The sequence below is a fragment of the Falco naumanni genome, chromosome 14 (genome assembly GCF_017639655.2).
Source record: "Falco naumanni isolate bFalNau1 chromosome 14, bFalNau1.pat, whole genome shotgun sequence".
NCBI classification, from domain to species: Eukaryota; Metazoa; Chordata; class Aves; order Falconiformes; family Falconidae; genus Falco; species Falco naumanni.
In genome coordinates, this window is record NC_054067.1 from 13,742,435 (window position 1) to 13,756,856 (window position 14,422).

Genomic DNA, 14,422 nt, shown 5'->3' on the forward strand with positions numbered 1-14,422 from the left:
CTAGGAAGCAGAAGTCTTCCATATCCAGAAAACACTCAGTCGCCTTATAATTCAAATCCTGTGATTGTTACACTTTACATTGAACAATAACAGCAATAAAAATCCACCTCAGTTTAATTATATTTCACACAGTAATTATTAATTCACTTGACAGGCCAATGGTACTGAAGAAATACAGGCAGGCAAATGTTCCTTCTTTAGTGTAATGCTCCAAAACCATCTTATGACCACACCTCCTACCAACTGTTCTTCTGTTACACAAATATTCCATCTTTCTGTTTCTCACATCTCAAACAGAAAGCCAAGTGTCCCTCCTTCAGCAAGGTCCTATAAAGAGAAAATTATCCAATTTGCATTTGATATGATGGAGTACCAAGAATGATATCAGCAACACAGACAAGACTAAGGCCTTCCTAGTGTGTCACCCTCACAATTAAGGACATCAGACTTCAAACATCTTTAACTTCACGATCAACCATGGTAAATAATGGCCATCATTCACACCACAGCATTCAAGTAACAGGAGGCAGAATATAAAACCTAAGAGAGTAAGTTCTGTTGCACAAAGATATTCCAGATGCTGAAATGTCAAAATAATTCAAAAGAATCAGCCAGTAAATGTATGCATTTCCTTATCTCCCTAAGGAGGAGGAAGGGAAGTTAAATCCAACCTGCGAAGCATTTAAGATTAACCATAAAGCAAAGATGAATGCATGAAATAATTAAACTTGTCTCGAAAAACAAGCTAAAAACCTAAGTCAGACTACAGAAGTCTAATACTTTAAGCTCCTATGAACACGAGTTCTCCACCTTCTACCAGGAACGGAGATTCCAGAATACATAGAAAGAAAAGTATGAATCCAAAGCTAACAACAGGCCAGCTTGCCAAAGCAGTCCAACACTTCATCTACACTATGCCCACCACGACTCCTGCTATGATGGGGTGAACTTCAGCACACTGCTATGTTATTATATAGATTTAATACATGTGGTGGAAGAAATCTCTCACTTAATGCAGATGAACAACCAGGGCTGCAGAATGAGAGTCACAGCAAATCAAAGCTAAGTAGAAAAATACCTTCTAAATCTCTCAGCTGGAGTGTTGTGACTGTGGCCTAACAAGTAATTCCTTAGCAATTACCTAAGTTCATTAGCTATTTTACACTAGCACAGTTTGCATGGTCATACCATGGAGAAGTGCTAGTTTAGTCCTCAGGAGAATGTTCCAAGCCTGTATATCTCTTTAAGTATGTTTGCATCGCTACAAAAACTGTGGTTTTGCATTATCCTTAGTCTTGTCATCTTCTTTACTGGGAATGATTAAATGCAGATGCTCATTAATTTTATCAGTAAGAAACATTGATGAGCTAACACTGAGCTTGATTTATCCACAGTTAAAAACGTCATGCTTCATTTTACTACTATGTCAGTATCCAGCTTCCAAAGACCTTGAAGAGCTGCTAACAACTTACAAGTGTTTGAACAAAATGGTTTAGAAAGTATTTTCCTCCTTCCTTGTTTTAGCAATCCTGCTTTGAGAAGTACACGAGGTAATGAAAGCCATGGAAATATAGTAGTTGTTTACCACCAAACTGAAGCTGCCAGTTCCTGTTGTGGTATTTCTGTAGTGAAGATCAACATACTCTATGAATACAATTTGTCTTCAGTGTAATCACTACAAATATCCTTGTTTTCTCTCGTTTTGATCTTCAAAAGTCACATAAGTACTATATAAACAACTTTATCATTCTATCACTAGGGCAAATGGATTCATGAGTCTGCAGGCATTCAAAGGTACTATTTGAATTTACTGATCTTAATCTGAAGTCTATAAGCCCAATATTACAAGTGACAAATGATATAGAAGCAAAAAATTAAGAAAACAGTATGTTTCAAAGTCTGCTAAAGCTTGGGGATCCTTGCCCAGCTTGTTGATAAACTAAGAAAGGAACTAGGAGACACAAGCTCTCATTACTAACCACAGAAATGGCACTTGACAGGAACAAATCAGTTTCATTGTTTATGTAACAATGATGTCTTTAGTCAGAAAAATGAAATTACCTGAGGCTTCTAGGAGAATCCAGAAAACATAATTACCCAAGACTGAAATATCACTGGAAATGCTCAAAACTCAACTGGACAAGCAAACTGGTCTAACAATACCTGTTCTGAGTAGTAGACTGTCCTGGATGACCTATGAAGATCTCTTTCAACCTATGTCATTACAGGATATAAGAAAGTAGTTTGTTTTTATTACAAGAGTATAATCATCTTCGGTTTGGAAATACTACTTGAGTATTTCAAGTATCAGTTCCTTATGATGGTAAGGAAGAAAACTAGAGATGCATCAAAAAAGCCAAGTGTTCCTAAAGACTTACCTGCTTCCTATAAAGGGTCTTAATTCTGCCAGCCATGAAATCTGATAGCAGCATTAATGAAACAAATCTTCATTTTCAGCTTTCAAATAGAAAGTTATGGAAGAAGAAAAGAAAAAACACAACAAACCACCACAAAAATCCCCCCAAAACAACAATTATATTCACAAAAAATAAAAGTGTATCCTGTGTCCAGTTTACCAAAAAGAAAGTGAACACACTACAGTGTTTTAAGCACCTTGCTCCTATGTTGTTATCTGGCATATGGAAAAAAACAACAAAAAAACCACACACACCACAAAAAACAAGAGTAAGCCAGAAACAGAAAGCTGGAATTGGTGGGAAGGCGGCAGGCTATTCAAAGGGGTTTTTTTCTCATAGATTCTGATCACAAGTCCTTTGAATAAGCGACCCAGCACTTTCCAATACAACTGAAACAGAACTAGGTTTCTGAAACTACTAATTCATCCTGATTTTCAGAAACCTCAGGAGAACGGTACTCTTACGCTTGCCAAGCTTAAGTCAGAAGGGATGTCCTCTAGTATCTCTAGCATTCCCCTCAAACTCTACACATCCTTCTGGCTGGTTCAGAGTTCAAAACTTAATCACAGAATCATTTATGTTGAAAAAGACCTTTAAGATCATCAAGTCCAACTGTTAACCCAGGACTGCCAAAGCCACCACTAAACCATGTTCCTAAACACCACATCTACACATTTTTTTAAACACCTCCAGGGATGGCAATTTTGCCACTTCTCTGGGCAGCCTGTTCCAATGCTTGACTATCCTTTCAGTTAAGAAATTTTTCCTAATATCCAATCTAAACACTCCACGGTGCAACTTGAGGACATTTCCTCTTATCCCATCACTTGTTTTCTGGGAGGAGAGACCAATGCCCTTCAGGGAATCCTGGACTAGACACCTCTTCTGTATCAATACAGTTACGTCCAATTTATATATTAGGAACATATTTACAATATACTGTTATATATAATTTTCTGGTTTTTTTCTAATTGTATATAACCCTACATATAACCATGATCAGAGAAACCACACATAAATAAGGACCAGCACCTCTTCCCAAGCACCTATAACACCAAGGAACATAGTGAGAAACAGCAGCAAATATAAAAAAACCCTTTGCATGTAACGTGACAGTAATTTGACAGCAAGGGAAACAATAGTAAGACATTCTGAAACTGAAAGGAGAAAGAACACTGAAAGGATAAAGAGCACTGACAGGGTTGCAGCTTTTATGCAGTCACAAAATTGCAACATGGACGGATGAGACACTCAGGACTTCTAAGCAAGTTCAGAAAAAGTATAAAGGAGGCATTTCCTTGCCACCAATGTGACAACTAATTGCTAGAGAGATGAAAAAAAAAACTTCCAGGAAAACTAATTACTTTGACCAACTTCACAGCTTCCAGTACATCTTCAATCATTTATTCAGTCTAACACATGCAATGTCTCCTTATACGCTTACTGAAGTAAAACACAGGGTACTGCACTGTGCCAGTGTGAGTGACCATGTTTCTCATAGCAGTATGCCATCAAATATTTAGCACAGGGATGTTCCATATTAGAGAAGCTAACCAACTTTTCACATTGCTTCTCAGTTCAATATTCCTTTGCTTGTGTTTGTTCTTAGAGCTGTTTAAAACAGGAAAACACTCCCAAGACTATAGGTGGCTATAAGTAGCTTTTTTTTTTTAAACTGTGTCTTTGACAGAGCACAGAATAGCTTCTATTTTCATGAAAGAGATATTACAAAATGCTGTTTGGGTTCTAAATCCAACAACTGAAGAGCTAGGAAATACCCGCTTTAGAGTTATCCACATCACTAACTTCAGTTACATCCTCCCTGTGCACTTGAAGTGACAAATGAAGAAACTGTACACAACCACATAATTGAAGTTTCTCATCAAGCACAGAAGGAAGCTTGTACAGAACAACCAGAAACCAAATTTTACAGATTCTGAGCTCTTGGCTTTTCAAGCTAAACGGCACTACTGAAGAAGAAAAAAACCCTTTTTTTAAAGAAATAGACTATTATTACTTTAGGGACTTAAACCAAAAAAAAAAAAGCATCTCATCAGATGGAACCACAGTTCTTCCACGTGAAATACATCTTTCTGTAATTGAACAGACCAAACAGTTACTGTCTCACAGACTTCTGCTACTGGAGAGGAAGAACTGAGATTCAGTACGCTGGCTTTGCAACCAACATAGCCTTGAGGAACCCACTATTCTGGCTCATCTTCACTGAGCCGAGTCTCCTGGTCTACACTGGACACATATACATTGAACTTGTCTAAATTGGCAGTGCAGTTCAGGCAATTCTTCTTTTTCATGTAAGTTGTCTCCACTCACCACACTGGTTCAGGTATATGAGGTTTTTCCTGAAATCTGCACTCAAAAACTACACCAGAAGCACCGATCTAAAGGTTGGAATAACTGGGGGGCATGCCAGTGCTGATCTGCTGCGCACCAATGCAGTGCTGAAACCAACACATGAGTTCAGGGAATTCCTTGCCATATTACCACATCAGAAGGATCCAGGCATTTCCACGCACTGCTCCAACTCTTGAGTATACCATGTTCAGTTATTATAGCATAATTAAAATGAAAAATAAAGAACACATCTCCAAGAGGAGGGAACCATTTACTCCTCAGACTGGTATATGAAGGGGTACATTGGCACACCAATTGCCTATACATAGTAATGTCTTTTTGACTGTTATCAAGGATTATCTTCCTCTCCACTTCCGAAGGAGTCTCGTCACCACAAATCTTTTAGTTTGAAATGATAAGCAGCAAATCCCACAGGAAGCTTATTTATTTCCCTAAACAACACAGCACTTCAGTATTTTGTCTAGGCTACAATTCTTAAAACAACTTACTACCAGAAAGAGTGAAATATGTTCTCCTGACAAGTTCGCAAGACTTATTAAGCTTGTGTATTGTAGCACAGGGGATCTTCCTCCCACTTAAATTAGCCATTACTTATCGGTTTAATTCTGTCGATTTATTTTTTGTTTTTGAAATTGTTAAATTTCCAATTTTCAGTTTCAAACTGTGTTAACATTTTCACAGAAAAGTAGTATAAGGGGAAGTAATTATCATTTGTAAATAAAGCAAAGTCTGGGTTTCTTAAGGATTACCTAAAATGCACACAAAACTCCCAAGTAAAACTTACGTTAGTCTCTGTATGCTCAGTTATATACATCCAAGCCTTTGTCCTGAAAAGCTTACAACCTAAATAGACATGAGGCAGAGACAAAAGGTTACAACCAATCACTGTAACCAGTATTTACTACAGGACTTGTCTTTCATGCAGATAAAATTGCTTGACACTGGATAAACTAAGCAGAAACATTTTTAAAGTAAGCTAGACTGCTGGAAGGCAAAACACACTGGAAAACAAGGTGAGTGATGCAGAAAAAACCCTGAAGAAAAATGGGTAAACGAACAGTCCATGAGCACAAGTGAACAGGGTCTAGCAACAACTACACTATGTTCTCTTGAGACGCGAAGGCCACTGCTGTAGCAACTTCAGCATCTGTTCTTATTTGCTGGTGCCTCCCACTGACTCTGTCTTGCTCGTGCCAGACCTCACAGCAGCAGTTAAGAACGGCTGTAGCCGCTTCTGTTAGCTCAAAAATAAGTATGCAATATCACTGCATGTAATGATTTCAAGTGAACACTTCCATAAACCTTTTAGTTTTAGGTCAGTCTTTAATATATCAAGTTCTTGACCACTACCTGCTGTTCCACCTATTCAAACTGTGGTAAAGTGACAAATTGAAGTAGATGTTTGCTGTAATACACAGATGGTCAGGGATTTGCTCATTGTGCAGTTACACCTGCTGGTCAGCAGCCTAACAGGCCTGAGATACAGTGTTCCTGCAAGCCTTGTAACTACAGAAACCTTCTTCGAAAAAATCATATGTTGGCACTTGGGAACAGAATAATCATGTCCGTCAAGCAAAAAAAATAAACTTTAGCTCTGTAACAGAGGACACTCACACATCCCCCACCCCACTTAAAGTGCTATAGCTTCTCTGGATCCATCAGACATGGCAGCAGATTCTCCTAGCAAGCAGCAAACAATTCCAGATTAGTTGGAAGAAAAGCAGAACATTCAGAAGCCTCTCTACACTGTCATGTAGAACTTTTACCACGTAGAAGATCTAGCAAGTATCTTTGCATTTCCTGTGGAATTTTAGCTTTCAGTCTTGACTCAGTTACCTTTTTGCTAAGGACACATCTCAAGCATTAAATGCCAGCCTTGCCAGTAAAATTTATACACTTCTGAATCAGCTCCAACAAAAGTCATGTGAAGTCTACAAATTAGAACATAATTTCTACAAACAAGAAAAACTGAAAAAGCAAAGGCTCATCCTTTTCCCTTCTTGCATAAGGTTTTGCAATACAGGTCACGATCAAAATACTCATTTGCCCCATCCTCAAATAGCAAGTAACAAAGCAGAAATCTGTATCACAAAAAGTTCTTTAGATTAATCAAGCACAAAAATATTTCAGATGTTAATTTTTTAATATTCCAAGGCACAAAAGTAGTCAACGTGATAGCAAATTTAGTTTTGATGGATGGATATTCTATACAAAAAGTAAAAAAATTACATATTGCACATTTCTGGTAGGTCAGCATTTCAGATAAGGCTATAACATGGAAATATTTAAATTTTTTTAAGATTAGATTAAGATATTACTGGTATTCTTCATAATGCAATTTTTATGCAGGTGAACTAATAGTAAGTTGTTTTAACTTCAACTCACTCAACTGAGACTTCTCCTAACTTGTCTATAACACCAAGTATTAACAAGTACCCTTCTTACTGGCCTTCAACAAGAAAGCCTCAAACATACCCATTTCCCCTTAGTCCAAACACTGGACAGGCTAAGAATCCACTGTGGGGAGTTTCCACAATTACTCACTTATAAACTGTGTCACTTGCAGATTTTGCATCGGATATGTTTCTGACCATAAACACTACTCCCTCCACCCCAAAAAATCCCACATAATCTGAAGAAGTCATTACGGAAGAGCCACGTTTTTCAACATGTCTGATTTCTAGAATGTAATCTACATTTAGGATATCCATCATACCTGAATGTTCTTTTCTTAAGCTGAAAATTGAATTTGGTGGTGTTACTGTCACCTGCCATTACTTTAATCAACACTGGCGCCACCAACAAAAATAACTTTGTTCAGACAGGAAAATGTAATTGGTTTAGAAGTATGTATTACAAAGGCAGAAACACAGTATTATAAATTAACATTCTTATGCAACTTACACGCAATATTAACTTTTTGTTGTCGTTTTTAATGCATAATCACATTCATTATTATTTATGGCCCTTCTAGGTATATAAGATATAAAAAAATCAACAAAGTCACGCAAGTGACATCAATCACTCCCATCCCATACCCTCAGCAGACATATGCAGGAATCACCATGTCGAAGCCCTGCCTGTGGTGCTGGGATTGTTATTGGCCATGACAGGAGGGCTCACTCTGAAGTCATACTGGGAATACACTGGTGTTACTTCTCAGCTATATAAGGAGGTAGCAGGTGGTGAGAAATTAAAAATTTCAAAGTTAATATATTTACCGGCAGTCATTCATCTTCTTAAATTGCTTGGAGGTTCCCTCAGAATTAAAAATTGGGAATCAAGTTTTATTTCAAAGTCATAAACACTTAAGACTGATGGCACTACTACATTTATTCAGAGCAAATAAACTGTTTGAGCTGTCAGCCTAGTACCTTTCATATTTACTAAATTCATGTTCTAAGAATATTTCCAAAAAAAGGGGGAAATTGCTAAAGGCACAGGCTGATTTAGTTCAGCATGGCAATATAGCACAGGAACCTATCTCGGGAAAAAAAACAAACAGAAAACACACAACTCTCCAGCTAAACAGACAGTGATTACATTGATGTGATATACTCAATTACTTAGCTGCCAGGGGGCCTAATGTTGCTCACGCAGCAAGAAGCAAAATTACACACGTTAATAAAATAATTGGAATATTCTATATAACTCTTGATATACCTTTCAATATCTCACGACCTATTTTTTTTTTTCAGAAATTAATTTAACAGCTGCACAAGATCTGCTTAAACAGAAAACAAATCCAAGAAAATAATAAAATAAGGTTTTTTGGCCAAAGAGCCGCAGTGACAATTCACAGTTAAAAAGAGATAAGACAAACATAAGGTCAGAGCTAAACAGCCAGATACTGCCATTATGCTTTTAGCTCAGCAGTAATTTTTGTCATGTAATTTAAGATGCCAAAAACGTGCTAGAATATTTGCATATTATGTATTGGCAAGCCATCACATCCTAAGTTATATGTAAAACATGGCCAGACCTTAAATAAAAAAATCCCAGGGTATTTTTGATAAATCAACAGCAGTTGTATTTCAACATATACATATCTGAACCTTACTGAGAACTGAAGTTGTTTTCTTTCTGTTGCTGATTTTATTGATGTTAAGACCAAATATTCTGGATTTGCAGTGACACTGTAGATCCTACTCCATAAGGGTCTGTGATATGCAAAAGGATAAATCATTTACATCCAGATTTATTAGAGGTTGTTTTTTTAAATGTTTGTTTCGAGTACCTTGGAACCGAATTTCAGAGTCACCGACTTAGAACAGAAAGTGAAACACAGCAAAGATTTTTGATCCATCCCCCCCCATCTCCCATACCTCAGTCTAAATCTATAACCTTATTCCCAGGTATATTTTAATGTGAAAGAGTGGTAACTGCTACAAGAATGCCAGTAAGTAGACGACCTCCAAAGTAGTTGCTGATCCTCCGTCAAGCTCTATGCCATAGTGATACTCTGTGAAGGATGTCCATGATTCACCAGCAGAATACCATTTATCCACTCATCAAAACAATTCTACACACTAAGTCAAAGTAAAGACTATGAAGCTTTTGTTTACAAGCATATTCTGAAAGACAGCTAAAATATGTATTTCACTGGATTAATTTGTAAATGTAAATACATTACATCAGGATTGTTACAAGATGGTACTTGTATAGAACCACATCGACTGTTTTTTTACAGCAGCAAGCAATATGGCTATTCTTGTCAGAGACTGCCCTTCAACATTTTCACATGATCTTTCATGATGAAAATGCAATGCTGAATGTAGTGACTGGGCTCTACTACATCCTAAAAGATAAAGACAAGATCACTGCAGACAACTTTTACTCAAATACGTTAACATTCAAAATAAAATAACAACAAAAATAAAGCCCAGAATACAATTAGTAATAATTAGAAGCAAACAAAATAAAAATCCTTGATGTACCTGTTTCAGGATACAGGAAGTCTTTTCAGTAATAGATTGCCTATATACAAAGCTTCTTTTTTAATGGTTTAGTTACTGAATATTTATATGCAGAAGTGACCTTCTATGTTGCTGAATACATTTTTAAGCTACAAGGAAAAAAGAGCTATTATTTCATGGAACCTGCTTTTATTTTGATTTTGTGCTTTCATTATGAAATAACTAACACTTTTACCTATCCCTATTCTGCACTGCACACAGGAATGCACACATGTGTCAGGAAAAATGATAACGCACAAATCATTAATAAGCTTAGTACCAGATGCTGAAATTGGATTTTAAACATCAGTCCTTCACAAATTCTACACACTACACAACCTAATATATTGCAGAAGAACGAGTACATCATTATTTAAACCTCTGCACAGATATAGCCCACAACAAAGAGCAACAGAATGAGTATTTGATAGACCAGGAATACAGGATTGTCAGAGATGGATAAGGTACCACAATGGGCAGTCTCATTTTCAAAACAATAAGCCAGCTATTCATAACCCATGGGGAAAGAAAAGCCCCAAAACAAAACCAAAACACCCATGGAATTAATTCATGCAAACAACATTTTGGAAAGCCAGTACTACTTGTGAACAAAAGACACCAGACCTCCCATTAGTATTTTATTCTAGTGCATTACTCAGAATGATCCGTTTTCATCAACTGCTCCAGCAGCAAATAAATCCAGTACATCAGAGGCGAGCCAAAAATGTAACACAACCCCCACTGAAAATGTAGTTATGTTTTCTAGGAACTGCACAGAAAAATGTCTCCAAGTCTGGGTAAATCCAAGCTCACACGCACGGTATCTAGGCATTTACCAACACGGTGAATACATTAAGCTCCGACATGCACAGATCGGCGCACCCGCACTTGTGACCACCTTCCCGCAGAGCTGGGGGGAGGAACGGCCGGAGCACCCCAGGTAATAAAGCTTCACTGCAAGGGATCAGACACCTTTGAAGGTACAAACCAACCACAGCAGGGAGCTCTTATTGCCCAGAGCGCCAACTGAACAGCTCCCCTCGCCTTGCACACCCTCTTCCACGCACCATGTGCAGGCACACGAATGGCAAGCCCTCATCCTTGTGACACGTATAGACAGGCACACGGAACACAACGCCTAGCTCCCTGCAATCACACACACACAGAAAGCACCACCTTTCCCTCGCTGCACAAGCACACACAGCCGGGAGCCCCCCGCCTCACCGCAGGCAGCCCCGCTCCCCCCGGCAGCACAGGCACACGGAGGGCGCCGGCGCCCCTTCCCCACCGCACGCACACCCCCCGGGGCACAATAACCCCCCCACCGCACACCGTCCCCGCACACCCTCAGCACAGCGGCCCGCTGTCCGCACGCACACACGGGGGGCGGTAAGGAGCCCCTCTCCCCGCAGAGCCCTCCCTCTGCACACACACACGCTCCGCGCAGGCGTACCCTCGCCCCTTGCACCCCACTGCCCCACGCACGCCGCAGGAGCGCCCCTGCCTTTGCACGCACACAGCAGAAACGAGGTGTCCCCCGGCCCCCCCTCAGTGCGCAACCCCGCCATCACACAGCCACAGAGCAGGAACGCCCCCCCGATAAGCCCACACAGCGGCAGCCGCCCCCCAGCGCACGCAGAGGGGGAGCATCCCCCCCCGCACGCTCCAGATCCCCCAACCCGTCCCGCTGCACGCAGGGGGAGCCCCCTCGTCGCCCCGCTCCCGCCGCACACAAGCCTCCGCGCTGTCCCCCGTGTCCCTCACACGGCGAGGGCCCGGACCCCTCCCCACCGCCACCACCACAGCACACGCTCCAAGACCCCGCACGGACACCGCGGCGGGGGCCCCGTACTGCTTCTCCCCACCGCCGCCACACCAGCCCTCCCACTGCATCCTCGTCGTTGTCACCACAGCATGTACCCGCCACTGCTCCCCCCAGTTCCCATCACAGCCCATCTCCCCGCTGCATCCTCCCACTGCCCCCGCCGGGCTCCCCCAGAGCAACCACCGGAGCAGGCCGCTCCCCATGCCATCCCCCCCCAGCTGCCACCACCACCGCCACCACCACCCCCCCCCGCCGCCCCTCCTTTGCCACCACAGGAGACCCCCTCCGCTGCATCCCCCCCACTGCCCCCGCAGCAGGGCCCCCGCACGCCCTCGCTGCCGCCACAGGCCCCCCCTTCCCGCTGTCGCCCCCACTACCACCACAGAGGGGACGAGCGTGTTCCCCCTCCTCGCCCTCACGGCCGGGCCCCCCCATCCGCCCCACATCACCCCCGCAGCCGGGCCCCCTCGGCAGGAGGCCCCGTTGCCCCTCACAGCCGGAGCCCCCACACACACACCTGCTTGCGTGGTGTCGCTGAGGTCGTAGCCGCTGCCGGGGAAATCGCGCAGCTTCCTCCCGCTGAGGCAGAGGATGCCCGAGCTGCCCGCCTCCTCCAGGGCCCGGTCCAGGCTGCGCACCGTGTGCGGCTGCGGCAGAGTGGCCGCGCCCCAGTGCGGCCCGGCCGAGAAAGAGAGAGTGAGGTGAGCGGGGATCCCCAGCCCCCCCGCTCCGTTGCCGTTGTTGCCGTTACCCCCACCGCCGCCGCCGCCCCCCTGCCCAGCCGCCATCTTCGCGCGGCACAGACCAACCCCACAATAACAACAGCCGGGGCCGCCCCGCCGCCACACCGCCACTGCGCAGGCGCGGCCGAGCCAGCAGGGGGCGGGGGGGGCCGCGGGAGAGAGGCTGGGGGGCCGCTGGCGGGGGGCGTGGTTTCTGCGCGCCCCTCGGCCGCCGTCACCAATCCGCAGCGGCGTGGAGCGAAGGGGCGTGGCCGCGCCACTCCCCAGAGGCCCCCTCCACCAATCCGCGGTGGCGTGGAGCGAAGGGGCGGAGTTCCCCGAAGCGGTGCTCGCCGGTGAGGGGCCGCGCGCGCGTTCAGGGGGCGGGGCGGGCGCGTGGCGCGCGAGCCGCGCGAGGGGGGTCGCCCGCGGGCGCTGCGGGGAGTGTGAGCGGGGCGGGAGCGGGGCCGGGGCGGGAGCGGGGCCGCAACGTCCCGCCGGCGGCGAGCGGGGCTGGCGAGCGGGGTGCCTCTTGCAGCCGGGCCGGGCGCGGGGCCGAGTGCCCTGGGAGGCGGCAGCTGCGGGGGGCGCTCAGGGCAGGGGCCTCCCGCCAAGCGGGACCCGGAACGCCCCGGCTGGGCAGTCGCAGCGCCTGTGGAGCGGCACCCGGCCCGGCCGCGGAGGCACGGCACCGGGCCGCCTTCGCTCGGGGGAGCCGCTTGGCGCCCCTCGGGTTTCTGGCCGTATCTATGGCAACACAGACTATCGATCGCTCCTCACCTGAGCCAGATGCATCGGAGCATCACCTCTGTGTTGGGAGCTAATAACGAGGAGCGCCGGTCAATAGCTGGAGAGCCTCGTTAGTGGCGTGACAAAGAGATCACTAAGGAGTATCCCATAGCAGGACAAGGGGAGTAGGAATAAGGTTGTCACCCTAAAATGGGTTAAGAAACATCCAGAAAACCCCCAAAGATAATAACGCTCTTGGCTCAGTGTGAAAGGGGAGTGGTGAAACATAAATCAGAAGCTGGTTGCAATGTCCGAGGGCCCGTTATATTAATACAATTCTACACAATTGCTGGAATACTGGCTGAATAATCATCTCTATTACTATGTAATATGTATCTGTCAAAAATTACTCCGGAGCCTAATTAAGAAATGCTAAGGAAAGGCTTATAGACCTGCATTTTAATGAAATTGCCAGGGGGTTGATAAGCAGAATCTGCTTTTGTGCTTTGATCCTCCTGAAGGTCCTTAAATGGCTAGTTTTTTTGCATGCATGCATCATGACTAATTTGGGGATCTAAGGGAAATTCCTTCTATAAGCAATATGGAAGAGACTAGCCTTCCGTCAGCAGTATGTCAGTGAGAGACAGCTGAGCCATTATTAGTCAAAAGAGGAACAGCCCTGCGATATTCTGTGGGTGCTATCTGGCTGAAATTCAATAGAGCCACATTAGCCAGGATCAGTAAGAAGGTACTGAAGAGTGAACGGCTTAATCCTTCGATGCAGTATTCTATGGACTTGGGGATCACAGTGTCATTGCAAATAGATCGGCTTTCCAGCGAAAGAGGCCTATGTGCAAAATGCATGTGTGGTGGGGGAAGGGCTCCCATTGTCACCTGTAAATATTGTGGCTGTCTGCTTCATTGAACCTTAGCTGTGGATACTTTTGTGGGCTGCAGGATTACAGTTTACAGATTAATATCGACAGATCAGTCTGCTGGGCCAGAGCCTCTGCTCTTGGCCTGAAAAAGCTAATTGTTCCCTGGATTCACAGCAGGAAAATCAGAAAAACCTGCACAGACACTGCGGACTGCTGCCCTCGGTCAAGGTTCCAGCCGGAGAGGGTTGAATAAACTCAGACCGATTTTGGGCCAAGCGGGTATGGTGATTTCGCCTGCAGACGTGGAGCAGGAGGTACTGTGGCTCTGCAGCTGGCAGGGGTAAAGCAGAGCAGAAGCCAGCACCAGTTCCAGTAACTAAATGTTGCTAAATTAGAAATAGTGACTCTGAGTTTGCCAGTGGCTTGGCAAAGGGCCAGCTCCGAGATGCAGCTTTGCTATCCTCCCTCTGAGCCACACCACACAGCCTCTTGCTATTCAGAGCCTAATTGATCCCTGCGATGT

At 44.1% G+C, this 14,422-nt stretch overlaps 1 protein-coding gene across 4 annotated transcripts in view; it reads right to left on the reverse strand.

The window, feature by feature from the left end:
- The window catches only part of LRCH2 (leucine rich repeats and calponin homology domain containing 2), a 56,074-nt gene extending 43,684 nt beyond the window's left edge, over positions 1–12,390 (reverse strand). For 2 of the 4 annotated variants that reach the window (XM_040614287.1, XM_040614286.1), the window contains exon 1: positions 12,088–12,390. In XM_040614287.1, the coding sequence (XP_040470221.1) occupies positions 12,088–12,358 (271 nt within the window). In that variant the 5' untranslated portion in view covers positions 12,359–12,390. The remainder of the gene's footprint in view (positions 1–12,087) is intronic. The other 2 variants (XM_040614289.1, XM_040614288.1) reach the window with 2 other exon arrangements.
- Positions 12,391–14,422: the final 2,032 nt, after the last annotated feature.